General features: G+C 47.2%; 1 protein-coding gene across 12 annotated transcripts in view; it reads right to left on the bottom strand.

Moving 5' to 3' along the window:
- Positions 1-27,196, bottom strand: part of LOC118778748 (R3H domain-containing protein 2) — a 56,324-nt gene that overhangs the window by 4,115 nt on the left and 25,013 nt on the right. For 3 of the 12 annotated variants that reach the window (XM_036530420.1, XM_036530425.1, XM_036530423.1), the window contains exons 2-20: positions 22,046-22,260; positions 21,287-21,512; positions 19,962-20,003; positions 18,009-18,104; positions 15,892-16,018; positions 15,494-15,572; positions 15,292-15,351; positions 14,925-15,065; positions 14,459-14,567; positions 12,035-12,130; positions 11,004-11,035; positions 10,254-10,307; positions 7,878-8,110; positions 7,355-7,539; positions 6,590-6,691; positions 5,456-5,749; positions 3,030-3,156; positions 1,614-1,774; positions 1,052-1,206 (exon numbers count right to left, since the gene is read on the bottom strand). In XM_036530420.1, the coding sequence (XP_036386313.1) occupies positions 1,052-1,206; positions 1,614-1,774; positions 3,030-3,156; positions 5,456-5,749; positions 6,590-6,691; positions 7,355-7,539; positions 7,878-8,110; positions 10,254-10,307; positions 11,004-11,035; positions 12,035-12,130; positions 14,459-14,567; positions 14,925-15,065; positions 15,292-15,351; positions 15,494-15,572; positions 15,892-16,018; positions 18,009-18,104; positions 19,962-20,003; positions 21,287-21,445 (2,252 nt within the window). In that variant the 5' untranslated portion in view covers positions 21,446-21,512; positions 22,046-22,260. The remainder of the gene's footprint in view (positions 1-1,051; positions 1,207-1,613; positions 1,775-3,029; positions 3,157-5,455; positions 5,750-6,589; positions 6,692-7,354; positions 7,540-7,877; positions 8,111-10,253; positions 10,308-11,003; positions 11,036-12,034; positions 12,131-14,458; positions 14,568-14,924; positions 15,066-15,291; positions 15,352-15,493; positions 15,573-15,891; positions 16,019-18,008; positions 18,105-19,961; positions 20,004-21,286; positions 21,513-22,045; positions 22,261-27,196) is intronic. The other 9 variants (XM_036530424.1, XM_036530426.1, XM_036530421.1 and 6 more) reach the window with 8 other exon arrangements.

Here is a 27,196-nt window from a genome sequence, read left to right as displayed (position 1 = left end):
GAATCAAACATCAATCCTCTGTACCTGCTATGAGCATGGGAGCTGGGAATGACGTGGATTTGCACGGTAGACATGTCTGATATACGAGCAGTATGGTTTTACTGAATTGAAATTGAATCGATTTTTATTGTCCCAGAGCAGCGGGCAATTTGGTGTGCAGGCAGAGTGTGACATAAAACACACAACATACAGTACATGAAACTGCAGGACAGACAGCCCATCAATAACCATGACAAATGACTAGAGGCACAACGCATGCTCTGTAATAATATGACATGAACAACTAATAAAATATGAAATAAAGGAAACATACTGGCATCAGAGCTTGTTATTTTTCATATTCTAGCAAGAAATCATCATCATATGAAAGAATAATACTATAACAATACTGCTGATAATTGATAGATGCAACAGTAACAGTAGAAGAGTTAAACTGATATTATGACCGACACTAACGGCAAAGAGTAAGGAATTTCCTTTGTGGAAGGTGTGCAATATAATCAATGTATCTCTGGCTTCGGGTGCCATCTGGTGCTATCCGCTTGTCATATACCGTAACTGTCATATAAATGTAATCTGACACTAAGGTTACCGTACCAGCAGATCATTGAGATCAAAGTTAAATCAGACATGACAAAGGACCTGTAAGAAGGAGCCTTCTCCGTTTTATCAATTTTAAGAAGGGGAAAAAAAAAAAGAGACAGACAATGTGGACCTCAGAAATGGAATGTTTTCTTCAGCGACAGGCCACAAACATTAGCACCTACTCACTAATTCCACCATTTTGCCTTTCATGGTTGTACACATGGGTTCTAATGAATTCCTTCCGAAATAATGTGCTATTTTTGCAGTTTGCACCCATATTCAGCTGAAGGAATTAACGCTTGCACCAATCACGAATCCACTGATTGGGCTGCAGCCCATCTCCTTATCCGTAAGGAAGCCAGCTGAAGTATACAGCTGGCTCGGAGAATCCTCCTCACACAGAGTGCAGAGTACAGGCGGGTGCATTTGGAGCTGAGCACGCTGTCAGTCAGAGAGCAGCGCTGACCTTGTGCTGTTCTGCTGAGTGGGGGTCAGTACGCTGTAGTAGACGGGCATGCCTCCTCCCGCCAGCCCTCCCTGCACAGACTGGCTGGCCGGCACCATCACGGGCTGCTGGAACTGCTGCTGAACCACCTGCTGGGACTCGTTCGCCACTGGCACCTGGAGAGGGCAAGGAGGGGCCTGCTTTAGACCCCGCTCACACACACATCTGGGGGAAACGCATCTGAAGCACACTTCTTTAATGGCTTGGCTATAACACTCACTGGAACAGTACGGTTTGTGTAATAGTCCTATGCCTGTGACATGCCTCTAAGGCAATCACCTTGATGGTGTAGTATAAATACCCACAACACAGCTCTATATGCATTAATACGTCTATGATACACTAAAAACATGGAATGTATTACGCCCGTGTTAGGCCTGTATTTGCTGGAGACATACCTGTGCAATTAAACACATAAACAAATGACAGACTCTGCAAGATAAGATCAAACAGACTGTGTACATAGCAGGCGAAAGGCAACGGTTTGACCGGCATATCACGTTCCTCAGTCTGACGATTATACCTGATAGGAGGGCATCGGCGGGTACTGGACCATCATGCTTTGCATCTGTCCGCCCATTCCAGCCCGCTGGGAGTTGAGAAGGCCTGGATTCTGCGGCTGTTGCACTCCCATCATGCCCTGGTACGCTGGCTGCTGACTGGGCATCATCGTCTGAAGACCTGCTGGTTGGAGTCACAGACAGGGAAAATTACACCGCAAGAACAGCAGGAGAGACAAGCAGAAGAGAGGCATAAAGCACAAAGTCATCACACCAAGTAGGCAGCACAACTGTGACTACAACTCCTCTAAACCTTTCTGTAGATTGCACAAGAAGAGTCAACTAAAACAAGGCTGTTTTTACTGCGGATAATTTTAACAGCATAAACTAAATAATGCTGCCAAAACAGACTGAGATAAGAAGGGGTGCTGTCACATATGCCCTGTGAGAGCGTTACAGAGCTGGGTGCAGGTCGCCGTTTCCCTCAGCCCGACATGCATGAACGCAGTCTGCTCCACGGATGGAACCAGTCTGGCACGGTTCGCAAGACAGTGCTGGCAAGCACTTCAGAGTCAGCTCGCATTTTGCCATGAAGTAACTCCCACCTGTTGACAGTTGACTGCTGGCCCAGTTTTACTACTGTGATTCCTAGTACAGTACTATTTAATTTAGTCTTCATCTAAAGTTCCTTAACACAGCCCACAGTTGCTGTTTAACCAGCTGATAAACCAGAGTTTGTTTTACACTTAATTTCATTTGAAGTGTATTGAACACTACACTGAATTTGCACATAGTCCTCTGTAGTATGGTTGCTATTACTGTAATTACCATGGTCATTGCAATAATAACAGATAAAGACATCTGGTAAATGAATAAATAACCATAACAGCAGGGAGAATGGCAGGTACATAATGGACAGTGTGAAGCCATTTGTGAGAAATGGTAGGGGGAAAAAAAAAAAAAAAAAAATCACTCGCAGCAACGTGGTACAGTCCACAAAGACATTACAATTGGGTTAAATGTACGGTCAGTCTGACATTAGCTAGTGGACCAGAACTGTGGCTAGCTACAAGGAAAGGAAGTAGTTAGTGCAAAAAAACTGAAAAACATCCTGATTACCCAAAAGGTCTGTGGTGACGCACAGAGCCCACAGAGCTGTCGAGTGAGGAGGGCGCTGCTGTGAGCACACATTTACAGGCCGTTTCTCGGAAGCGGCACAGGCAGCACGACAAGCGCACATCGCATGCGAGCGCTCCCAGAGAGCGCCAAAGATCAGGGTGTGTGGCGGGCGGCGCGAAGGAGTGCGAAGGAGTGCGAAGGAGTGCGAAGGAGCGCGAAGGAGCGCGAAGGAGCGCGAAGGAGTGCGAAGGAGCGCGAAGGAGCGCGAAGGAGCGCGAAGGAGCGCGGGAAGGAGTCCGAGTCGCCGCGGTGATACTGACCAGACTGCTGTGCGGGCTGGGGCAGGGGCTGAGAGCGTTGAGCAGTGTAAGACACCTGGTGAGACATGGGCCGGTACTGCTGCCCTGAGCTGGGATACTGCCCAGGGGGGTAATACGACACCTGGATCTGCGGGGGCGGCAGGGGATGGGGGGGGGGGGGGGCGAGAGAGAGAGAGAGGGAGAAAGAGAGACAGAGATCAGCACTTTCTGCATCTCTTACCTACAAACTTGACATCACTATCCAGACGTAAATATCTGCACCACAGACACTGTACGCCGTAACGCTACGCACAATGTGCTTTGAAACAGAACTGTCTAAATAAAGGGAGGGTGAGGTCTGGATGGGAAAAAATGAAATGAGAAAAATACAATGCGCTGCATCAACGCAGCGACTGCCCCAACAACACATTTCAATCAGACTGAAAGGCTCTTTTCAACATAGAGGAAGGCTAGCAACAACAAAAAAAGTGACAGGATAGGGGAAAAAAATCATTAACCAAAGCCATGCGAATCATATGAATCATTTAAGAGCAGGTATTGTGGAGGTTCCATTTCCACATGAAAACATTGCAAAGATAAACATTAATGGTGTTAGAACACAACAGTTCAGGCAGAAATGCACCAGCAGGTTTCTGCTTCTCTCATCTGGTGTTACTGGCACTGTCTGCAATGGGGACCTTTGACAAGCAGATAGTGAACATCACATGGAGAGGCAGCACAAGCAGGACCAACTCAGGTTGAGTCCTGGATGTTTCTCTGCAGGAATGCTGTTATTCCTTACTCACACTGTTGTATAAAAAAAGGGGTTGTCAATAACAGCATGCTATCCCATGTATTTCATTAAAAAAAAAAAATCAATAATGCATACTTTAACATCAATTTATTGTAGGTGCCTGCTTTGACCCTCGTAAGTGACCTCAGTTAATATCTGCTGCATGACTGGATTGTGTTAGCTAAGACAGCTAAGAGTGAAACATCGTGATTAAAATAAAACTATATACAACTATATAATACAGCCAGCTGTATTTCAAGCTGTATCTCGTCGAACTTCATCTCTATCTCTATCTATCCTACCTATCCCTATTTTCTGTAAAAAAGCACTCTACACTAGTTTAGCACTTAACACAGTATTTTAATGGCCTCTTGTAATACTTCTCGATAACTACTCCTAGCATAGGGATGCACTTATTTGGAAGTCGCTCTGGGTAAGAGCGTCTGCTAAATGACGCAATGTAACGTAATGTAACTATATAAAGCTAATGGCAAAAGCCCACTAAAGGTCAGTACATCTGTGTGGAAGGTGGGACACAACAATGTCAACACCTGCAAACATCGTTTCTCAGCTGTGGTTAGCTTAGAGCAGAGGAACACGATGGCAGAGTCCCCTGAAAGCCACAAACAGGCTCGTATGACTCAGCAAGGGCTCAGGAGAAACACATACAGCCCACTTCAGCGGTGGGAATCAGCGCTGTTCATATTCATTTTATCACGGCTGACCACTTTTCATTAGCACATTATTTTTAAGGAGCGGTGTTTTGTTTTGCGTTCTAAACTGACTTAATTTTGGTCCAAGTAAAAGTTGGCGATGGAAGAGTGACTGCCCCATATGAAATTGATGAAAGGGAAATTACCACACTTATTATTTGCTGTGAAAAACCATGAACCTTGTTTAATTTATTATCAGTGTACCCTTCACATTACAGAAATGTTACACTTGGTTTGATGAAAAACTATGCCAGCGTCTTAATTAACAGGAACTTCTGTTAATTCCTTTGCTTATTCTGAATTCCGATTTAAGATGTGATCAACACAGAGTTTTTAATTTAACTACAAGATAAAAATAAAGCATGACACCCCTGGTAATGACGTTTGTCTGAGTTTTACTGTCATAGCGATGATTCAGGCTCAGTTTGGGCCCAATCTGTAAGACTACAGTGATGCCACACTGCATTTTACTATTAAAGCTGGTTTCAGGGGCCCAACTAAAACAGAGTTATTGGACCGCCCGCCTACTGTTCATTTAGATCAAAGAGATGATAATACTGATCACATCTGTGAAACCAAATTTAAATATCAAGAATAGCTTTGATGACTGATATCCGCTCCTCTTTAGCTACAGCAGTGTCATGGTCCTGTGGAGACTGAGCATGGAATCTTGTCCTCCTAAACTGAAGTGTGGTGAGCTGGTGCAAAACAGCCTAATCACTCTGTGGATGGGTGTTACACATCAGACACATCAGCAACGGACATGAGTTACCCACACACTGTCAAGTCCAGTGGCAGCGTTTCCAGTTCCCAGATCCTGCTGTGAGATGTGCTATACATTATTTATAGCACCTTTCACATATAAATATGAAATTTCATACATATATATTTTATTTAAAAATAAAATTCCACACAATATCACGTCCCTGCTGGTCACATACCTGCTGTGGAGGAGGGGGCTGCATGTACCCCTGTGGAGGGGGCGGAGGCTGCATGACAGGCTGGGACGGAGGCGGCGGAGGGGGCGGGGGATGGGGGTGTCCGGAGGCAGGCTGGTACCCGGAGGGAGGGGGCATGGGCTGGCCCCCGGGGGCCATGATGTAGCCCGTCTGAGGTGGAGGGTGCTGGGAGAGGACGGTAGGAGGGGGCTGATACATGGAGGGGGGCTCCGGAGCCTCGCTCGACCCCTGCCGGCTCAGGGTCATCTGGCCGAACTGAGGCGCCAGGTCATCCGTCTGGGAGAGAGGCAGACGGAGAACGGGCTCAGGTTTTATTTTTCCACACCACCCGCATGTTGCTTTGCTTTTTTGTAATACGCATCCCGAGTGTAAACTGTGAAAGGTGTCCGGTATCTTTGTGAAAACAGCGAAATGAGTTCAGATTACAGAAAGCATCACTCAAGGAGTGAGAGACAGAAATCCTGGAAGAAACAGGGGAGTGACAGGAAGGGATGACAACAGAGAAAGATGGACAGAGACACAACAGATACTGTATGAATCACCATCTGAGAAGAGGGGAGGGAGTGAGCGAGCGGGAAAGAGAGAGAGCACGAGGGAGAGAGAGAGAGAGGCAGGCAGAGGCCGCCTGATCACGGTGACAGTTATTAAAAACAGAAAGTTAGTGAGGATGCAGAGGCGCAGAAAGCACAGTCAGCAGGCAGAGAGGCAGGCTGACTCTGCTGCTCCGATGGGGACACACTGTTCTCATCATGAGGGAGCCACATTCTCAAGCCGAACATCTTATTCCTCCCAAAATAATACCGCTCAGCCTACACTGTCCAGACCTGTCAGAGCAACACCCAGTCCTCCGGGAGAGGAGCTGAGCCGATACACATGAGCTGAGCAGAGCCCGAGGGACAGTGACACCGAGCAGGCTTATAGAGTTATCATCATTACTGGAAATTCCCCTGAATTATCCACTGTTTGTGCTAGTATTTCCATACCAAAATACATGCTGTAATCACGTGAGAATGCGCGGTACAGAGGGAAAGAGGCTGTGTTACAGTGGGAGGGGAACAGGCAGACAGTCTGACACGCACAGAAACGCCCACAGAGAAAGAGAGATGGGAAGGGTACCATATTGTACTGCTGGGGAGGAGAGACGGGCAGGAGGACCTGGGGACAGGAGGGGCTGGAGTAGGACACAGCCTGCGGGGAGGGCTGTAGAGACGCCACCGGCTGGGAGAGAGAGAGAGAGAGAGGGAGAGAGGGAGAGGGAGAGAGGGAGAGAGGGAGAGAAGGGGAACAAGAGAGGGGAATGAGTGGAGAGAGAGGAGGAGGAGAATGAGAGAGAGAGATGGGGATGAGAGCAGAAAGAGATGGTGGACGAGAGTAAAGAGAGAGAAAGGGTGAGAGGGACAGGGACAAAAGCAGAGAGAGAAGAGAGAAAAAGAGGGAGAATGAGAGAGGACAGAGGGGGCGAGAAAATAAACGGGGGGAATGAGAGTGGATGGGGTGAGGGAAGGGGGGAGTGAGAGGACAGAGAGCGAGATCGAAGAAGACAGAGGAAAGGAGGGAGAGAGAGAGAGAGAAAGAGAGAGAGAGAGAGGGAGGGAGAGACAGAAAGTAAAAAAAATGAGTGAGCAGTATCACAAGAGAGAAGAGAACAGGCAGGGTAAAGGAGAGCAGGAGGAGGGACATTTTGTTCAAAAGATGGCATCAAACAATCACATTTTATTAGACCGATACAGCAGCAAAGACATACACATCCATACTCATACACGCCAGCAGACATAGATGCATACAGTCAATAACACATACTAAGGCCATTATACGCTGTACATTCCCCAAGGAAGTAATCTAAACAAAGACTGGTAATCCCACGCAGACAGGAAGACTTACTTGACCCAGCATGTGGTTGCCCATGGGATGCTGGGGCGGGGTGGGCAGCAGGGCAGTCTGTGGGGGTGGCTGTGGCTGCTGGCCCTGAGGGGGTTGCTGGGTGTTGGAGGGGCAGGGAAGCAGGCTCCGGCCCGGCTGGGGGGCGGGGGGCTGGGGGCACAGGTCCGGGACTGCCACGGGAAGACCTGGAGAGGGGAACAGCACAGCATGAAATTCATGAAATTCTAAGCACCTCCTCACTAGTTCCATCATTTTGCCTTTCATGGTTGTATATATGGGTTCTAAAGAATTTTTTCTGAAATGATGTGTTGTTTATGGCAGTGTAGCATAGTGATTAAGGAGCAGGACTTTTAACCGAAAGGTTGCTGGTTCGATTACCCATGGGGGCACTGCTGCTGTACCCTTGGGAAAGGTACTTAACCCACAGTTGCCTCAGTAAATATCCACTATGCTACACTGGTGTTTAAGGAGCAGGACTACTTTCTTCAGGAAACTGAGGCGGCGTGTTGTGGGGTTTCAGTACCGGAGCGAGAGCCGCGGCAGCTGCCCTGCGAGCCCTTGCTGCCCAGGCTGTCCCCGCGGGTGAGGATGGAGATGCCCGAGAAGCTGCTGGCCTTGGTGACGGGCGGCCGCAGCGTGCGGTTGGAGCTGTCCGAGTCGGTGCTGCTCCAGGGCCGCGGCTCCAGGCACTTCATCTCACTGTCCGTGCTGCTCTGGCGGCTGCTGGAGGCCCGGCTGGAGCTCTCCCGGTTCCCCCTGCGGGACGAGGAGCAGACGGGAGACAGAGAGAGAGGGGGGGGGGGGGGGGGGGGGGGCAGATTAGGTGGAGCTCCCCCGTGCCGCAGACGCACATGGGGGGTGGGGGGGACACGTTTCAAAAACACCACAGTGGATGCAGGCAACTCACACATTTACGCAAACAGACGCACGCGGTTGCACGGTACTCACAGGTGAAGGGACCACACATGCAGAAATAAAAGACGCTGGATACATGTGATCTCACGACACACACAGGGGAAACACCAAGGCAACTGACGACGAGTCGGCAGACACTGAATGAAACACAACCAGACCCCGACAACAGACAAGGCACGACAGTGCACCACCACCACACAAAAAAGACTGACACAACAACAGAGAGCTCTGCACACCCCCAACAGAAACACACACATACATATACATACATATACACACACACACACACACACACACACACACACACACACACAGACTCACACTCTCTCTTCCCTACACGCACACACACTCACGTGCATCAGCACACAAAAACTCACACACACACATCGTGACACACAATATCAACCACAGTGTCACCACTGCCACTTTTATTGATTTTTTTAACTTTGTTGTATACACACTCATTGCCTGTCTGGTGCAGTGCTGTCACCCTGGATAAGGGCAGCTGCCAAGAAAATAATTACAAAAATTACCACCATAATAAGCTCAAACAGATCTAAATGCTGTCAGATACTGTAAAATGTTGATCCTATAGACATACTGTGGCACACTCAAATACCAAATCCACCATTTTCTTTACAGGGGAGAAAGTGCATACTTAACCAACCAGTGACGATATATATATATCATCATTTATCGAAAACACCCTTTACCTCAAAAAGGCAACAAATCACTGCCTCTGTGTGTCAGCTCTAACACTCTGAATCATATATTGTCAGACATCAGCATTATTCTAGCCTAGGGGCCAAAAAGAAGAGGGATTCAAGGAGCAAGAGTGAATTTTCAATAACAAAAACAAGGGATAGACCTAAGGATCAGCACCTGGAACTCACCCTGAAAAAACTGAACGGTTTTTGACGGTTTGCACGGGCTAATAAATATTTCAGAGAGCCTGTAATTAATGGATGAGCTATTTAAAGCTCGTTGCCGGCCTATTTAAAGTAGCAGGCGCGTGCTTGGTAGCAGACAAAAATGAGAGAGAAGAGAGAGAGAGAGAAGAGAGAGAGAGAGAGAGAGAGAGAGAGAGAGAGAGAGAGAGAGAGAGAGAGAGCGCGGAGGGATCCTGGACGAAAATCGCAGCACATTCTCTTCCCTCCCCGCTCCTCTCTGCCAACGATTCTCCACCCGTCCGTTAGGAAGGGAAGCCTTTTTTTAGAAGCGCTCCCCCGTGCCGCTCCGCTCAGCCTCTGCGGCAGCGGCTGCTCTCTCCCGCGTTCTCTGCGGTTTGACCCGATTACACGTGCACACACACGCGCCGCAGCGCAGGACAGCGGCGTCCCGATCCGAGAGGTGAACGCCGCGCGGCGAACGGGTCACCAGCAAGCCTCGCCCCGACGCGGGATCCGCTCCGCGATCTGGAGCGGCTCCGCCGACACAAGCTCTGGGCTTTCAGCGAAGGTCACCGAGTTCTCTACCTCCACTACAGAACGCAGACATTCAACCGACCTGCCAATCACGCACTGGCTACAAACCTAATATTAGCTGGTGTGTACAATCTAGGAGGCAAGACTAAAGAGAGAACTAAATAGCAAGTAGCATTATTATTTTTTTTTTTTTTTGATTAGCTGATCAAATAGCAATTTGCCTGAATTCCACCCCTGGATTATATTCATTTCAAACCAGCTGTGGAGCTACAGTATACCAGCGGTCCTAGAGGACTGCAGGAAGCCTAGCGATCTGCCTCTGGGAGGCGTCAACAGGTCACAGGCAATACAAAAACCAGACTACAATAACAAAAACAAAGGACTGGAAATGCAATGCAGTATAATAGAAATGCGGCGATGATGAAGGCGGAGAGAGTCCCCAGAGACCACAAAGCAGCCATGCATGGGCAAAGGGAGACCCAGAGCGCATAGCCAACGCCAAGCAAGAAAACACAGAGTCACCACCGACGGGCATGGCAACACACAGAAAAACCCAGTACCTAAAGATCTGCCTCCTCTTTTGGGAGCTAGAGGAATAGCCGTCAGTGGAAAGTCTGTTGGTTAACATTGGAGAAAAACGCCGGGGTTACTGAGAGGAGGGAGTGGGACAAAGCACACCCCTTAGAACAGTAGCAAACACTGACAAACATGCTGTGGTCTTGCATCGCCTCGAGATTCAAGGGGCCCCCGTCCCGCCTTCCTTCTGTGTCACACAGTAATCCAGTTTCTCACCCATAAACGGTTTACCCCCACGCACACCGGCCACACTCAACTCCTAGAAACTGTTGTCACTGTAAGGCTATGGGAATGTGTTTTATTACAGCGCTGCCACTGTGAAACACTAGTAGCATCAGAGGACAGCAAAGGCAGCCCAGGTGGGCAGTGATGTGAGCTACCCATTTCTCTCGGGCACACAGCACTGCAGTGCCCTGTTCCTGAGGCGTTTCTGATGTTCGTGCAGGAGGAACTGACCTGTGAAATGACTGCAGCAAATGCCCGCCCGGTCGAACAAACTGTACTAAAGTCCTTAACATTGACATAACAGTGATGTAACTACAATGTGCTGCTGGGTGGCATGGCCCTCTATTGAAGAACAGAAGTGGGGGCTGCCAGACCTGCTAACTGAACAACTGCATTCACTATGAAGAGAGCAGCTCAAACACACAGACTGAGAAGTCAGGTGGGCTTGCTTTCATGTCTGACATTCACACGTGGGGATCGTCAAGGCGCCGCAGAGGGTTACGGGTTACCTGTTGTCATTGATGTATCCATTCTGAGAGGACTGCAAAGAAAAGAACATTGTCAGATTACCACCAGCACTGGGAAAACCCTGGGACTTTTCTTTCTGGAGACTTTTCTACCAACAGAGCCTGTCACGGGGAACTGGAATCAAGAACTACACACCATGATCCAAAAAAAAAACTAAGTGTGTGTTTCCACTGCAATTCCTTTCACAGAGCTGCTTCTAGTAGCTCCCGCCCACCACCAGATCTAGCCAATCACGTGAGATAGAGAGGTATCAACTTTCTTTTACAAAATGGTGGACAAACTGCAGGTTGAGAGGGGGGAAAAGTAAACAATTACTCTCTGAGAAATGGGTGCTCTTTGGTTGCTAACACCACAAAATATTTACCTTTGATATTTCAATTGACTAATCTCAGAACATATGTGCTCATATAAAGCTCCAATCGCTTGTATCAAAAGTCAAATTGATGTGTGTGTAAATGCTGTTCTGGTTAAACTGAATGCCATGAATGCCAAGGTGACTAAAGCAGGCAACAGTTAACTGAGGCAAATAGCTAAGTGTGCCTGAATAGCTAAATTTCAGGTAAGCAAGGCATGACTAATTATTTCAACTAGTTAATCAAATCACGATGACTGAAGACAGTGTAAAAGCACACAGAATCATAACTCCTTAGTTTTGCCTGGTTCCAGTTCCATAACGCAATAACAGGTTAGCGTGGAAGAAGGATAAGCTCCATTCACTACCGCCCAGGATCCTATAACTCATCTTCAATGTGAAGGATCAATTCAAAGCCAAAGCTGAGATCTTACCCAAAGGACTGGCTGGCGCCCTCCTGCTTTTTGCCAAACTACGGCTTTCAATTACACTTTAATGAAAGTGCACCGTTTCAGATATACTGTGATTTGATTACGATTCCGAAATGATCAGTACTATCATCCCTACCTCCATTAACACCTTTATCACTATCACTGCTGCCACAAACATGGGTAATTAGGGTAGGTACAGTGACCGGACTGCTGCCACCCCCCCACTTACTTCACGGGCAAAGATCCTGTCTCGAACCCGCTGGTACTCCTCCTCCCGCTCCTCGATGGACTTGCTACGCCGCCCGTCCTGCAGCGGCACACGGATCTGTGGGGGAACAGAGGGACACAGAGAGACTGTCGCTCAGGGATGGGGGTACAACCGAGGGGGGGGGGGGGCGCTCGTGTGACAACCTGCAAAAGCAAAAAACGAACATCCTGCTAAGAGCAAAGCGACTCTGGGGCAAAGGTATCTGGATCATTTTGTCTGTTTGTTGTACGATAAACCTTATGCCAAGCCTCCTTGTCCGGCATCATTATCAGTGTAAAAGGTCAATGCTTTTATACAGAGCGAAACATTGTTAGCATTGAAATGAAAAGAAAAAAAAAACATTTTAAACTATGTGCAGGACAAACGTGTTCAATGCATGAACTGCTTAGTGGAAAACAAGCACAAATAATTAAATCAACCAAAAGCCTATTCTATCTCAAGAGTGTGATCTGGCTAAACCTTCTGCTGATCAAGAACAAAATATGAGAGTTTTCACTGAACCAGCAACCTTTCGGTTAGTCCTGCTCCTTACCACTACGCTACACTGCCACCAACAAGCTGTCTGTCAAACTCAGGTTGGCAGAACAGCGGGGCTAAAAGTACATTGTTCAATGCTAAGCCTAACAGATGCATGCTACTTGCATCTGTGTGCGCTGTATAAACGTGAAGGCAATAGTTTGTGTTAAGGTGTGAAACACAGGCCATTGCGCAGACGAGGAGAAAGCAATAAATGCTGATACCTCCATCCATACTGTTGCCCATACCATCACATTCTCCCTCCATATGTGAGCTAGTCTACCTGTACAGCTTCAGTATAGATGACACCCTTCCCCATGGGCACTTTCAGTTTGACTCCTCAGCGATGGTAACCTACAGTATCTTAAGCTTACTTCTGGCCTTTTCTTCGTAGAAACAGTGCCGTAATACGCATGAGCTGATTTAAACACGGTAACAGTCAGGGGTCTCTATGGCAATTTGGGATGCAGGAAGGATGTCGATCTTTGAGACGCCTCGTTTGCGTATATCGATCTTGCACAGCAGTTGTGACACATGGCTGCCCTGGCCTCTGTGGTCAGGAGCTCAACCCGTCTGAATGTATTCTGACTGCAGACGCTGTATCACAGACTAGTGCCACAGTGTTGGCTGCCCATGGGTGTTACTTTTCCTGTTACTAATGTATGTGTAATATGTTAATAATTAGTTCAGGTATTCTCTGGCTTTTTGCATTGTCATAGAAGTACAAAAAAGTAGAAGTCGCCAGCCACATCTACATTTACTTGCCTACGACCCGTTCCACTACATACACTGCAGTATTGCAGATGAAGAGTTTTTCCAAATATGGTTACACTGTTATGTTGTTACGTGAATCAAATTACATATATTTAGTGACAATTTATGAATAAATACTTCTGGGGAGATTTATGAGCAAAAATAGTATGCTGTGTATTTGATGCCTCTCAGTATGTACCTCAATAATAGTAATTAATACAGTTGGCTAGGGTGTCTCATTTCAAGCGTAGGCCAAGTCCTACAGCTCAGACACGGGTTCAAGTCCGAGCAGTGTCATTCACTGTCTATAGGAAGGGAACAGTCTTCAGTTTGCTGACATGGGCAAGGAGAGTTTTATGTAATGTACTAGAGATGATGCAAACGTGAACAGCACATTGCTGAAGACTGAAGTCTTCACCGGAATTAAGTACCATGATGACACAACGTGCTGTGTATCGAATGCTATGGTAAACTAAGGTCCGCATTACTGTGGTCTGCGCCAAACCAATGCCTCGTATCGAAACAGTTGGGGCGTTAACCCGGTTGCCCTGTCCCCATTCCCAATCTGGCTTTTTCAATCTGGCCACCAAATCATCCCCCTACAGTTAATTGGCTATGTAATCCCTTACATTTCCAGCCCCATAAGGAGATGTTCACTCAGAGGAGGCGATGGGAGATCACTACAGTGCTCTCTGAAGCATGATCGTGATGATAGCTTATCATGAGCAGCGGACCTGCCATGGGTCAGACCCCTCACCAGTCACAGCTTGACGTGGCTGCCGCTGGCAACGGCACAGCTACGAGAGAGTAGGTTATGCAAGTGCTTTATTATAGTGATTTTGGGTCTTCAGCGGAATCACAGTAATTTAGGCATATTTTGAAAAAAGTAAGGCTCCTGTCATTCTGTATGCTTAATATGTGGTTTTACTGCAAGAGGAAGGAAAGCAATGAAATCACAAAAATGTCTGCAGTGTACATCCCCATCACATTACTGCTTCTTAAATTATTCATAACGATTTGGGTTTTTTTTTCTTCCCGGACACTTTGAACTACTGCCGGCACTTTTGTTTTAGTTCGTGTGCTGTAAGGATCTCACTGTAAAAGTGCGGCTCCCACCTGGTTGTCATCCTTGTCCATGCTGGCATCGTCCCTCTTCAGAATGAACTTCTTCTGGAAGTCCATGTTGCGCTCGTCTTTGATGTGCTCCGAGAACCTCTGCTCTGGGCTGTGGGGGCGGGGGGCGTGTAAGAATACACACACTGGATGCAGGGAAAGCCACCTCTCTATTCCAGAACTCCATCTGGAGTTACCTGAAGCCTAATAATTTGTGTGTGTGAGCAAGACATCTGCTCGGCAAGATTTCATCGCACAAACCAGTTATATCTGATTTAGATAATTCCAGCTAATTTCATTCCAGTCTTAAATGAAAGATTGTCTTAATTCAATGACCCGAAGCAGGATTTAGTCTGACAAATATTTCAGCCACCAGCCAAAAGCTCCACATTTCATCATCACCACTGTAAACGGTCATCACTGTAAACGGTCCCCAGTGGCAAACGGCCACCACCTGTCTCTGACTCACATGCGCGTGTTGCCAGTCTTGTTGATGATGACGGCTTTGCCCGTCTGGTCTACGTTGTGGTCCATGCCGAAGTACGCTGCCACGCGGTGCAGCAGCATGCGATGGTATGAGGTCATCTGCGGGAACTTCTTATATTGGTTACTGCGCAGTGAAAGAGAGACACACACATTCACATAAGGCCCGGGTGCAATGCTGTAATCAGTTAAACGAGGAGTCTGACGTTGGACAACATTGTTAGTGTAAAATGATCTGGCATCTACAACATAACTTCGGCCATTACTATGGGTACTTTTTTCCTGCCACTGCTTTCAGACACAGGGAGTTAAAACCAGATGTGTAGCAAGTAGGTATGAGGAACATGTCTCACTTGTCATCATTAATGAACTCCAGGATATCTTGTTCCAGTTTGAGCAGCATCATTCGATCCCTGTTGGGGTAGCGCAAGAAATAGCATGAGTACCAAATGTTCCATCTAAGATCAAAGACAGTCAGAGCAAAGAGCCAGAGCAGTGGATGGTGGCGTTTTCATCCACAGCAATGATGCTTAATTGCAGTGTTTGAGGGGTCACCTGGGGTTATTTTTCAGTGTGTTGACCAAGAACTCGTGCACATCGATACCAGTAGAGTCAGTGTATTCCTGGCTGGAGTCTGTAGGGGAAACACAATCACCTGATTATGTAAAATCTGTGTCAACACCTGGTGCTGGACTACTATAACATTGCTGGACTACCAACACCAGCAGAAATATTTAAAACTATATACACATAAATAATAAGGATTTTACACACGTTTAAAAGGTAGCATAAAATCAGAGGTGAGAGGGGAGTCAGGTTAATGCAACTAACTGACATGTAGACAGATGCACTGCTTTTAACAGCAATGTTAATTCAGTGAATGTTCTGAAAACTTATTTCTCTAGCTGAAACTGATATCAAAATGCCCCGGAAGAGAGCAACAAAGAGTTTACCACGAGACAGCATCTTCCGTGGAGTCTTATCCTTGTTCTTCTCCTTCTCCTCATTCTCGTACTCATCTTTGGAGGACTTCTCCTCTTCCTTGTCCGAAGGGCAGCTAATGTGAAGCTGGATGATGTCCTGTAAGTGGCGGGCAATCAAAGGAAAATGATGGAAGCAGAGAGAAACAGATGATGCCAGTGAGACCATGGACATATGAATAATATTTCCGACCTTAATTTTATGAGCCAGATTCAACATTTCTTGGAGTGAAGTCATTTTAAAGTCAATGATGTAAGTTAAGTATGTATCATGTATCTGTCTCTGTATGCTGATCATGTACCTGCAAAGCATTCCATACCAACTATATTTGTGAAGAGCACTACATCAAATAAAACTTGTTTATATAACTCACTGAATAAGCTGCAGGTCATAAATAACAGGAACCACAACACTGCCAAATGCACACTGGTTTAAGAAGTTTATTTTTTGCCTATAGAAACTGCCTTGTCTGAGTGCATGAAGCATCAGTACCAGGTGAAATGAAGACTGATAGTTGTTCCTGTGATTGAGCTGCTCTGGGTGAAAGCATCTGTTAAATGACAATGTAAATGTAAAAAGGACAAATGATGGTAAGAATAAGCAGTAGGAGAAGAGTAGTAGTCTTACTCCTTACCGCAGGCTAAAACACGTTGGTGTTTTGTATTTAACTGGGTTCCAATGTGCACATGCCAAGAGAATAAAGGCGTTTTAAATAATTCAGGAAGCATGCCTCAGTCATATTTGATTCTTCATGTTACTCCTGGAAAAATTTAACCATGTCTGTGAAATATGTCTTGGGGGTGAATGAGTCTCACACATAGTAGTGTAGAACATACTGTATTATATCAATAACAGATTGACAGACTATTGCTCTCTGGTCTAAATGGGTCAGTTATGAGAGAAGGTTTTATTTAATATGTTTAAACAAGCCCAAAACTGGTTTGGATGTTTTTATTAGGGGACCAAGCACGTGGTGCTAGAACCCTATTGGTTTTGTTCTGATTTTTATTAATTTTCTGCCCTAAAAGTGTCTGCACAGCAAAAACCATATAAGCTAGAGCAACCAAACTTGGCAGGTAGGTTCCTATGTTCACCCACTACTCACGTTAGAAAAATTACCCAAATTGGCCACATAGTAGCGCTACAGGAAGACACAAGTCACACGTTTTGGCCTATAACTCTTGAACTGTTTGGCCTACAGTCAAATTTCACCAGACTCCCTGGCTCCAGATGAACAAAAAGCCCCTTGGACCAAAATGATGCACCATATTGGATTTTCCGCCATTTTGAATTTTTTGTAAAACCTTCAAAATCTATCTCCTCCTAGACGGTTTTTCCAATTTGCACGAAATTTGGTACACAGCATCTTCAGACCAACATCTTCAAATATCGTATAAAGAAAGTTGCTACATTAAAAAACGTGGCCACAGTAAACCAATGAATTTGTGGGTGTGGCCTTAATTGATATAATGAGGTGTAACTCCTGAATGCAACGTCCAATCATCACAAAACTTGAGAATTTACATCTATCGGACATGAGGCTTAAGCCTACAAAATTGGTGTAAATGCATAAATAGGTGGCACAATAGCAAACAAATGTTCATAACTCCTAAAGCACTTTCCCAATCAAGTTCAAATTTTGCATGCTGCGTCTTGGTCAAAGGTCCTAACAACATCTTCAAGGACAAGCTGATGACTCAGAAACAATGGCAGCCATCACCCATTCAATTTTCAGCTGATCTGCTTGGGACCCTGTAATCGCTGCTTACAGCTATATTTTTTTTATTATTTTAGTCAAGAACAACAGTAGCCCAGACAGTTTTTAAGCCTTGCTCGTTAATTTTGGCTTAAAATGGGATTTAGAACTGAATAGTGGTTGATCGGGTCTACAAAATATGAGTTCACACAAGTTGAGCTTTCTTAACCAACAGATAGGAACGCTTTCCATTGGCTCAACAGCCTCTGATTAACACTAATCTCATACATAAATTTGAATGTAAATTTGGTTGAATTAGACAGAGCTGCTGGTAATCCTGATGAGCAAAGGCAGCCTGTTGGCGGTGCGGCCGTGGGAACGCCGTGGGGATACCTGTGTGTGCGGTTCTGTGGGTCCGTCAGACGAGAAGGGGCCCGATGATTCCTCGCACACTGCCAGGCTCCGGACCAGCTTCAGCTTGGCGTTGGACTGAGGAACACAGGAAATAAGACCAAGGTGAGCTGGGTGAGCAGAGAGCTGGCACTACAGAACAGACAGCAAAAAAAACTCAACTCGATCCAGTAGCGATGGCTGCTTTACCACACAAACTGCATGAGCTACACGCTTGTTTTCTACAATACTTGAATGTCAAAGCCTTTTTGCTATATTCATTTGGAACTGAAAGGGTGGGTATCTATTCAACATATCCCTAAATGCACACCTGGAAAGTATGGATGCAACAATTAATATACCTTTTCCCAATAAACTGTTTAAAAAATGACTAAATTCTGACAGAATCTGTCATGCATCTAATCAGAAGCCATTTCCAGTGACCAGGTTCTCAATGAAGAACACCGTTGAGTGCAAGAGAATGTGATTTGGCTCCTTTTAGTGCTTCCCAAAAGCACTGGTCTTGGATCAGTATGCAGTTTTGCACAGGAACCCTCCCCCCTTAACCCACTCCCTTTAGTACAGTAGTGATGACGGGGTGATGTTAAGCACTATTCTTCCAAATTCTTTCACACACAACCAGTACAATGCGTTTGTATTTCATCTAACTCAAATGGAAGACTTTGCTGACTTAAGTGCAATATGAGCCTGATGATGTCTGGGTCACGCTTCATGTCGTTTTAGACTTCGTGCTTTTCCTCCATCTCTCTGTTTTGCATTTAATCATAAAATGCACGTTTAACTAATCGCTATGGTAACTATAACAGAAACTAGGTTTCTAAGTGTGCATAAAAACCTTAAATCACTGATGTTAATGACACCAAGGACTCTTGTATGAAGAGATGCAAAATAATGACAGTCAGGTGAACTAATGATATTTTTCCAACAAATACCCTTCATATACTTTAATGCGATGCACTGGCTTACTCTGGAATGATTATGCCCAACTGAAGGTAGGTTCAGAGAAACGCTCCTGATACGCTTTAACGTAATTTGGTTACTCACATGGTCACTGCGTTATTCCCTTCTTTTAATGTCGTTTTTACGTCAAGTTAATTAAACGTAGAAAATACTGTGGAATACATCTGTACATTATGGTGACGAGGCTTACCACATCTGCACAATCACAAAATGTTAACTGTTGCTTTCATACCAATTTCTGTATGTCCGCTGTGAACCGAGAGCCATTTTAATTAACGACAGTATGGTAATGTTTTGATGGGTAATCCTACAAATAACTGCAGGATCTTGTATAATGAATTGCTGAATATGAAATAAGTTTCCCAAGGGAGGGAGAGCTGAATTGATTTGTAAACAAAAGAATTTCAACGTGCTGATGCGCTTAATGAAGAATTGCCTCACCATCGATTGTGAACAGGTTAACAAGCACGCCTAAGAAAAAAAGTATCCTATCAAAGTCTGTCTCTGTGAATGTACACGTATACACTACCATTCTAAGACAATTGCACTGGAATTGTCTGGAAAGAATTCATTCAGCAGGGTAGCTGACACACTTGGCATCTCAGCCAACTAGTGTAAGAGAGGGTATATAGAAAACGAGGTCAGAGTAGAAGGAGAGCTTGAGATTTTCTTCAGAAGAGAACTGACCCAGTTACATGGCAGGGATATGCAGAAAGGTCAGGAGAGAGAAGAGAGAAACAGTGGGATCCCATTAACACACACGTGTACACGCACCTGCTCAAAAAAAACAGAAAACTACGCATGCTAAGCTACTTACTGAGTATCCTCTGTCTCCACTACCTTCCCCTCTATGCTTAATGCCTCAGGGATTAACCAGCAGTGGAGGTGACCAGGACATTTCCAACATTCGGACTTCGGTCCAAGGATTAAGATAATGATGATATAAGTTTACATTCGGTCAGGGCATTTCCTCACCTTGGCCCTTTTCCTTCCATGTCCGTGGTTCTGGGTCCGTCGCTGTGAGGGGGGAGAGAGAGAGAGAACATTTCAGATAGTCAGTGGGGGGAAAAGCAGTGCGCAAGCCCACACCCCAGTGACCAAACCTTTGCATGTGGGGGGGGGGGGGGGGGGGGGGACCAGCCCACTGCAACCAGTTCATATCTTTATGGGAAAAACTAGATGATCTACACTTTCAACACTGAAATGGCACCCGTCACCAGAAGACAATTATTCCATTTGGGAGGGAGACAATACATGGGCGGGGCCAAACACAAACCTGCACTGAAAGCCAACAGCAAAATCCTTGTCCGGCCTGCTGTACAGTCAACAAAATCAGCACTTTGAGAGCCATAGGAGACCCTGTGCAGTACCGTTTTCTTATTCGATTATTATGAGAGAATATTGTACGGTAAGCTAAAACCTTGTCCATGCGGTTTTAATCTCATCGCAAAATAAAGACACAAAACACAGCTTTTGAAAATCTGAACTCTGGCCAGGCTGAGAAAGAAAGGCTTGGAGGGGGAGGCCCTTGTGCCTAATAAATACTCATTCAGTGGGTGTTGGACAGCTTGTGGGGGTGTTTAAAAAGCCCTAACTCAAAAACCTGAGTGACGCTCTGAGGTGGGCCAGCTCGGACTGCTCTTCCGCACTTTATGGAGCAACACTATTCACAGCTAGATCATGTGACCGAGCCTGTTAAACAAATAAGCAAGTAAATTACACAGCCGTCTGGCTCCTTGGACCTTATTTAAACAACTGCACCCTCATCGTGAGATGGTTCCCAGAGGAACCTAACTTGTCTGCGTGTTTAAAAAATTCAAACATAAACAATAACATGGAATTAAACATATGTATGCCATGTCATACCCCCTGATTGAGACATAGCTGTTGAGACAATCAGATACGATCAGCTTGATCAATCTCAATTAAGGCTATGTACTTTTTAATGGTAGTTGCATCTCAAAGTCATCAGGCACTTAATGGACAGCGTATAGCTAGTGAGCAACTGCATGTGAGGTAGCTAAATGGTAAAATCAGGGATTGCTATCACAGTGAAAATAAACAGCTAAATAGCAAATCAGGCACTGTCCGACATAACCAGGAGACAAAAACTACTATAAAGCTTGTAATGTTGTTGGCTAAAATACTTGTCAGCATGCCCAGACCGACTAATTCTGTTTCAGACAGTACTGTTAGATTGATTTCATTTTCTTTAAAGAAAACAAATTCAAAGTCAGTCTGCAGGACTGGAATGGAAACAGCGGAGATGACCTGCGACCCCGTGGAGGGGCTGGGGTCACCTGGGAGTCGTGCGTGGTGGTCTCCTCCCCTTCCATGCCCTCTCCGGTGCCCTCCTTGCTGGGGGGCTGCTGGCTGGCCTTGCCTCTGCCGCCCACAGATTCATTCAGCAGTCCGCTCTCACCCTCCTTCAGGATGTCCGGGGCGCAGTTTATCGACATCTTCTCGAGGGGCGGGAGGGAGGGCGGGGCAGGGGGGTGAGGGCGGGGCGAGAACCCGGGTAAGCTGCTGCGGGGGAGGGGGGGAACAGGGGCGTAAACGGCGTGTGGGGGGAAAAGGAGAGGGACAGCAGAGAGACGCTCCATACAGACCTACTCCTGACCTTAGGTGCGCAGAGACAGCGTCTCTTTAGATTTCTACATATCTGTCAGATTACAATTTATTCATTTGGCAAACGCTTTTATCCAAAGCGACTTACATAGGTTACAGTTCTTTACAATGTTATCCATTTATACAGCTGGATATTTACTGAGGCAATTGTGGGTTAAGTACCTTGCCCAAGGGTGCAGCAGCAGTGTCCCAGCGGGGATTTCGGTTACGAGTCCTGGCAACCTTTCGGTTAAGAGTCCCGCTCCTTAACCACTATGCTACACTGCTGCCCAGTGAATGACAGCGGTGTGTGGGGGGAGTTCCCCTGAGAGCAGCGAATCAAATCTGCGATTACCTGTAGCACATCACGAGACGCAGTCTTACGAGGTACACTGCGCAGGCGAACAAGTGAACTAAGACGGACGAGCGGAAGAAAAGGCGGAAACGTGTACCTGGAGTTGAAATCAACTGTGCTGGACCGATTCCCTGCGCTGGATAGGAACAGAAGGAGATCCTACAGTGGGCGAGTGGGGCGGGTCGCAAGGTGAGGGCATTCCATAGCAGGCGAGAAGCACCAGGGTGGCAGCAGCAGCAGCAGCAGAGAGCAGTCAGGAAACGCTCCACGTCTCACTCCTCCAACATCGTGCGGGACCTCACGGCAGAACTCCTGCGAGGAGGAGAGGGGACGTCAGTCATTCACATGGACGGGGCATCAGCGCAGAATCCAAAAGCTGTCCCGTCACCACGGGCGCCCGCACACCCAGCATTTCTCCAGTCGCTAACTTAGCAGCACCTGGAACTCGTCACCGCAAAGTTGCGGATCGCAATCACCCACCGTGCGTCACCGCTGTTACCCCCAGAGGCACCACCAGAGTTTGCAAACACGACGGGGAAACTCTAAGCACCTTCAGGGTGCTTAACAGCGGAAGACTTTTTTTTTTTCCCCTCATTTCACTAAAACAAGATTGTGTAACGCTCCATCTGTCACAAACACGTTTCAGCCGACACCACTTCCTCTAACTGTACGTCACCAGGCGACTGCACGAAATCTAAAAGCGGATCATTAATTACAGACTCACCTCGAAAGCAACCCTCTAGCACATCTAAAAGGCCAACAGCTTGAACCCGGCGAGAAAACCAAAGCCAAATAAATCATCCACAATCACATCAAAATCCCCCCACACATCCAAAGGAGCAGGGGCCTGGTGACCAAACGAGCAGGGGCACTGAATGTCCCCTGTAGCTGGACGCTGTGTGCCTCTGACACGGCAGAGTGCCGCAGGAGAGAGAGAGAGGAAGAGAGGGAGAGAGAGAGAGAGAGAGAGAGGCAGGGATTCCCACCGTGGGGAAGACCCGCACACACACATAAGCGGAGAGGGCGGTTTCAGCTCTGCACTGCATCACTGACCAGGACACCCACACACACAAGCCACGCGCGCAGGGGCCCGGCCCACACTGACACACACACACACACACACACACACACACACACGCCCAAGGCCAACCGCCAACCACAGCATCGCACACACAGCACTTGTAGCACTGAGGCCAGGGTCGCCCCCCACGGGCGCAGATCTGTGTGATCTGGCTGATTTTGACCCCTACGAGCGTGGCAGATCTGTGTGATCTGGCTGATTTTGACCGCTACAAGCGTGGCAGATCTGTGTGATCTGGCTGATTTTGACCGTTACAAGCGCGGCGGGGAGGTGACGCCCCGGCTGCCGGGAGAGAGAGGGAAGAATGGCTGCCGTGCAGCGAGACTGAATGAGCGTGAATTAGGCGCTCATGAATGAGCCGGTGCGAGCCCGAGCTGCTCTCCTCCTCTCCCCCCTCTCTCTGCCTTTACCTCCTTTTTTTTCACAGGCACACTGGGTTGCCAAGGAGACGATGACGTCATTCTCAGCTGCTGCCATTTGCGTCGAGAGAGAGCACGGTGGGGGGGTTTGGGGGGTGGGGGGGGGGTGCGGAGAGAAGGATGATATTAAAAATAAATATGTGGACTGCGGAGAGCTGAGGAGAAAGAGGAAGAGAAGACGGATTCTGGGAAAAAAAAAGGGAGGCTGCGTTTTGTTCTGCCTTCTGACAGAGCAGGGCAAAAACAAGCACATGGAAGTGCCACAGCAGACCTCAGAGAGAGAGGCCGCTCCTCAGTGTACAAGACGAGCCTGCTTCAAATGATCAAATGATGAACCACACAAAACACTACACCTCCGGGCGGGACCGTGAGCCACACGGTCGCTCAACGGGCAGTTGATTCAGTGTGCTGCCTGCTGTGCCATTACAGGTGGTTACAGCGTAACTGAGTGCACATGTGGAAGCTGGGGCTAACATGGTAGGGACAGGTAGTAGTACAGCCACATGTATTTCAGTGCTTTGGTCAGGACAGGGGAGCTCTGTGCAATATTTATTTGGTTTACAGACAAGAAGAAAATCTTTCTCCATAACCATGTTAAGCTTATAAGGGCAGTAGAGACTAGCCAGGATACCCTTGTCTGAACAGAGGGAATCAATCTGCCTGTGGTATATAATCATATGGCAGAGTGGTGCTGCAATCTGCAGGCTTTTATTGGATTTTATTTCATAATGGAGAGGGCTGCAGACAGCTCGAACAGCGCGAGATGAATGAGAGACGAGGCTCGGGCTTTCTCTGAATGGAGGAAGAGCACAGCGCTGCAGCGGGAAGCAGAGAGCACTGCTGTTTGACCTACTTCAGCTTCCCTGTGATCCTCCGCGGCGCGGTTTCCACAACACGCCGCGCTTTTTCGGAATTAGGTAACGGATACCTGCGCGGCGCGCGGGGTACGCCCTCGCGTCCCGTACGCGGACGCGCGAAAAAAAAAAAAAACGCCCGACGCTCGCTAGCGCGCACACGCGACAGCGGCGAGGAGGATTCCCCCGGTCGGACAGCTGTCACACACACACACACGCGCACGCACGCACACACACAGGCCCGAGGGGGGGTGTTGGGGGGGGGTGGAGGGAGCGGTGGAGGGAGCGTGGGAGGAAAGGACACGCGGAGGAGGGAGGGAGGGAGGGGAGGGAGAGACGCGCCGCTCCGGCCGCCACTCTACCTGCTCCACAAGAAGGGACGTCACCGCAGCGAAACGCGGCGAGAAAGCGGTTAAGACGGCGTGCCGTGTTAAACAGACCCAGATGAAAAGATGCAGAAATGAGGGGAGAAGGAACAAGAACAACCCAAAAAAAAGAATAAAAATTGGGACAGCGGTGGGGGCTAAGAAGGGAGTTCAAAAAAAAAAAAAGTGTTGACAGAGAAGACCAGAGGAGGGGGTGAGAGAGAGAGAGAGAGGGAGAGGGAGAGGGAGAGGGAGAGAGACGGAGAGCGAGAGAATGAGTCAGAGCTCGTCCCACAGGACAGAGTGGGCTGAGTGGAGGAGGATGGCGTCAGCAGGCCTGACAATTTAAGAGAAGACATTAAAAGAGGAAAAGGAAGAAAACACATTTACAGAGGAGGGGAGGGAGAGAAAAAGGGGAGGGGAGGATGAGGGGGGATCCTCGCTCTGGAGGAAAAAAAAAAAGTAAGAGAGAGAGAGGAGGAGGAAAACAAGGGTCATGGGAACGTCATGGGAAAGACGTGAAAAAGGCAGACAGAGGAGTGTCAGAGGTGTTCGCCAGGACGTGACAGAGCTGGTGTCACCCCTCCTGAATAATGAATGAGGGGCAGAGAAAAAGAGGAGATCCTGATCTCCATGCATTATTGATGAGGAAGAGGAGTGCTGGAATGTGGGCAGGTGGCGAAGAAAGAGAAAGAGGGGGCCACTCCGTGGCCTAAATAAATATCCATGCATACAAAAAAAAAAAAATATATATGACGTCAGTTATGAGGTCTGCGGACCCCTTCTCACTTCATTAATAGACCGGCTGCGTTCACTGCCTCTTCCACCTGAATGTGTGGGTGTTGGGTGTTGTACACAACCAATGTAACACTTCAGACTCATTTGGCTAGTTGTTAAGGGAAGAGCTGCTCAACTTACTGAAGTTAATTAATGCACAGGGGGTTAAACAACTCGCAACCATTTAGCTTCTTCTTCCCTGGACAAAAGTTTGCCTCCTCCTTCATGGCGGATTCGTGATGACCCGGGACACAGTTAGATCAGAGTTATTATGCCTGTTGTTGTTATTATTGCTGTTGTTTCCATTATCGCTATAATCATAATCATATTAACGTCATCGTTATAATGATCACTACTGGAAGACCGGGGCTAGCACAGTACATACAAGTGGATGCAATGCAGACAGGCAATCAGTGTCTCTGAGGATCACTCTCTAATGTTGCCTACACACAGCACTGGCCTACAGCACTGCCATATTCAGGAGCCAGCAGACGTTTAAGGCACTTTCGTTCAAGTGACTTTAAAACATGCCATTTACTTACATTACACTACATTACTGGCATTCAGCAGACGCTCTTATCCAGAGCGACTTACATCAGTTACAGTTTTTTTTTTTTTTTTTTTTAACAATGTTATCCATTTATACAGCTAGATATTTACTGAGGCAATTGTGGGTTAAGTACCTTGCCCAAGGGTACAGCAGCAGCGCCCCCGTGGGAATCGAACCAACAACCTTTTGGGAGCCCTGCTCCTTAACCACTATGCTACACTGCCACTACTTACAACAGTCAAGATAACTAACAAAACTGAAGACAGAGGGATACAAATGCTGATTGTAGAGGAGGACAGTTCTTCCTTAGTTAAGGTGTATGAGGCTTAAATGAAAGGACAGCACTGCTCTTCTCTTTTTTATTTTGCTAAAGCCAAAGTCCATAGCTGCTGCAACGCTGTATGGCCCTCATTAAATCTTATGCAATTTCTTGACTCCTCAGTGTTTTAGGTGGGAGAGAGACACACAGAGCTTGCGAGAGAGAGAGAGAGCGAGAGAGAGAGAGAAGAAAAAAAAAAATTCTCAATGATGAAACAGTCTGTACCGCTTTGCCATTGGCCAAGCCCCTCCACCAATTGGAGGAACAGCTCCATGGCAACAGGCTCTGTCACCAAGAGAAAACCAGAGATCTCCCCTAACACCCCCATCCCTCTCTACATCAACCCCCCCCCCCCCCCCCCCCCCCCCCCAATTATCTAGCTCCATGTATTCAGAGGAGAATGGCTGCTCACTATAACATAGACACCAGCAGAATAACACAGTAGTGTTCCTTGCTCCCCCCGTGTGCATATGAAACACGCTCCCCAGTCTGCGCTCAAAGGAGGAAGTATGACAGGTCAGTTAAAACCAGACCGTTAAAAAGACTCAATCGTGAAAGAACTCACAAGCGCTGCAGTAGGGAACCCAACAGATTCCTAATCAATACACAGTGTATTCTCATCGGGCAGGACTGTTCACTTCCAAGTCCCCTAAGAGACGGAGTGAGCATATACGTTCCCCATTTCATCCGTTACCAAATTCAGCCCCTACCCCCACCCACACACAACTTCCACCTTCAGATCAGCTTAACAACACTCTAACCCTGGGAACCTGGAGTGACCCAAAGGATCTGTTAAATGATTTACCTGTTTAGGGAAGGGGGGGGGTTGCAGCACACACAGAGATAATATAGATCGGCCTAGTGCAGCAGCACACAGCGCACA

The sequence above is a fragment of the Megalops cyprinoides genome, chromosome 6 (genome assembly GCF_013368585.1).
Source record: "Megalops cyprinoides isolate fMegCyp1 chromosome 6, fMegCyp1.pri, whole genome shotgun sequence".
In the NCBI taxonomy this organism is placed as follows: domain Eukaryota; kingdom Metazoa; phylum Chordata; class Actinopteri; order Elopiformes; family Megalopidae; genus Megalops; species Megalops cyprinoides.
This window is presented reverse-complemented; position numbering and strand designations above follow the sequence as displayed.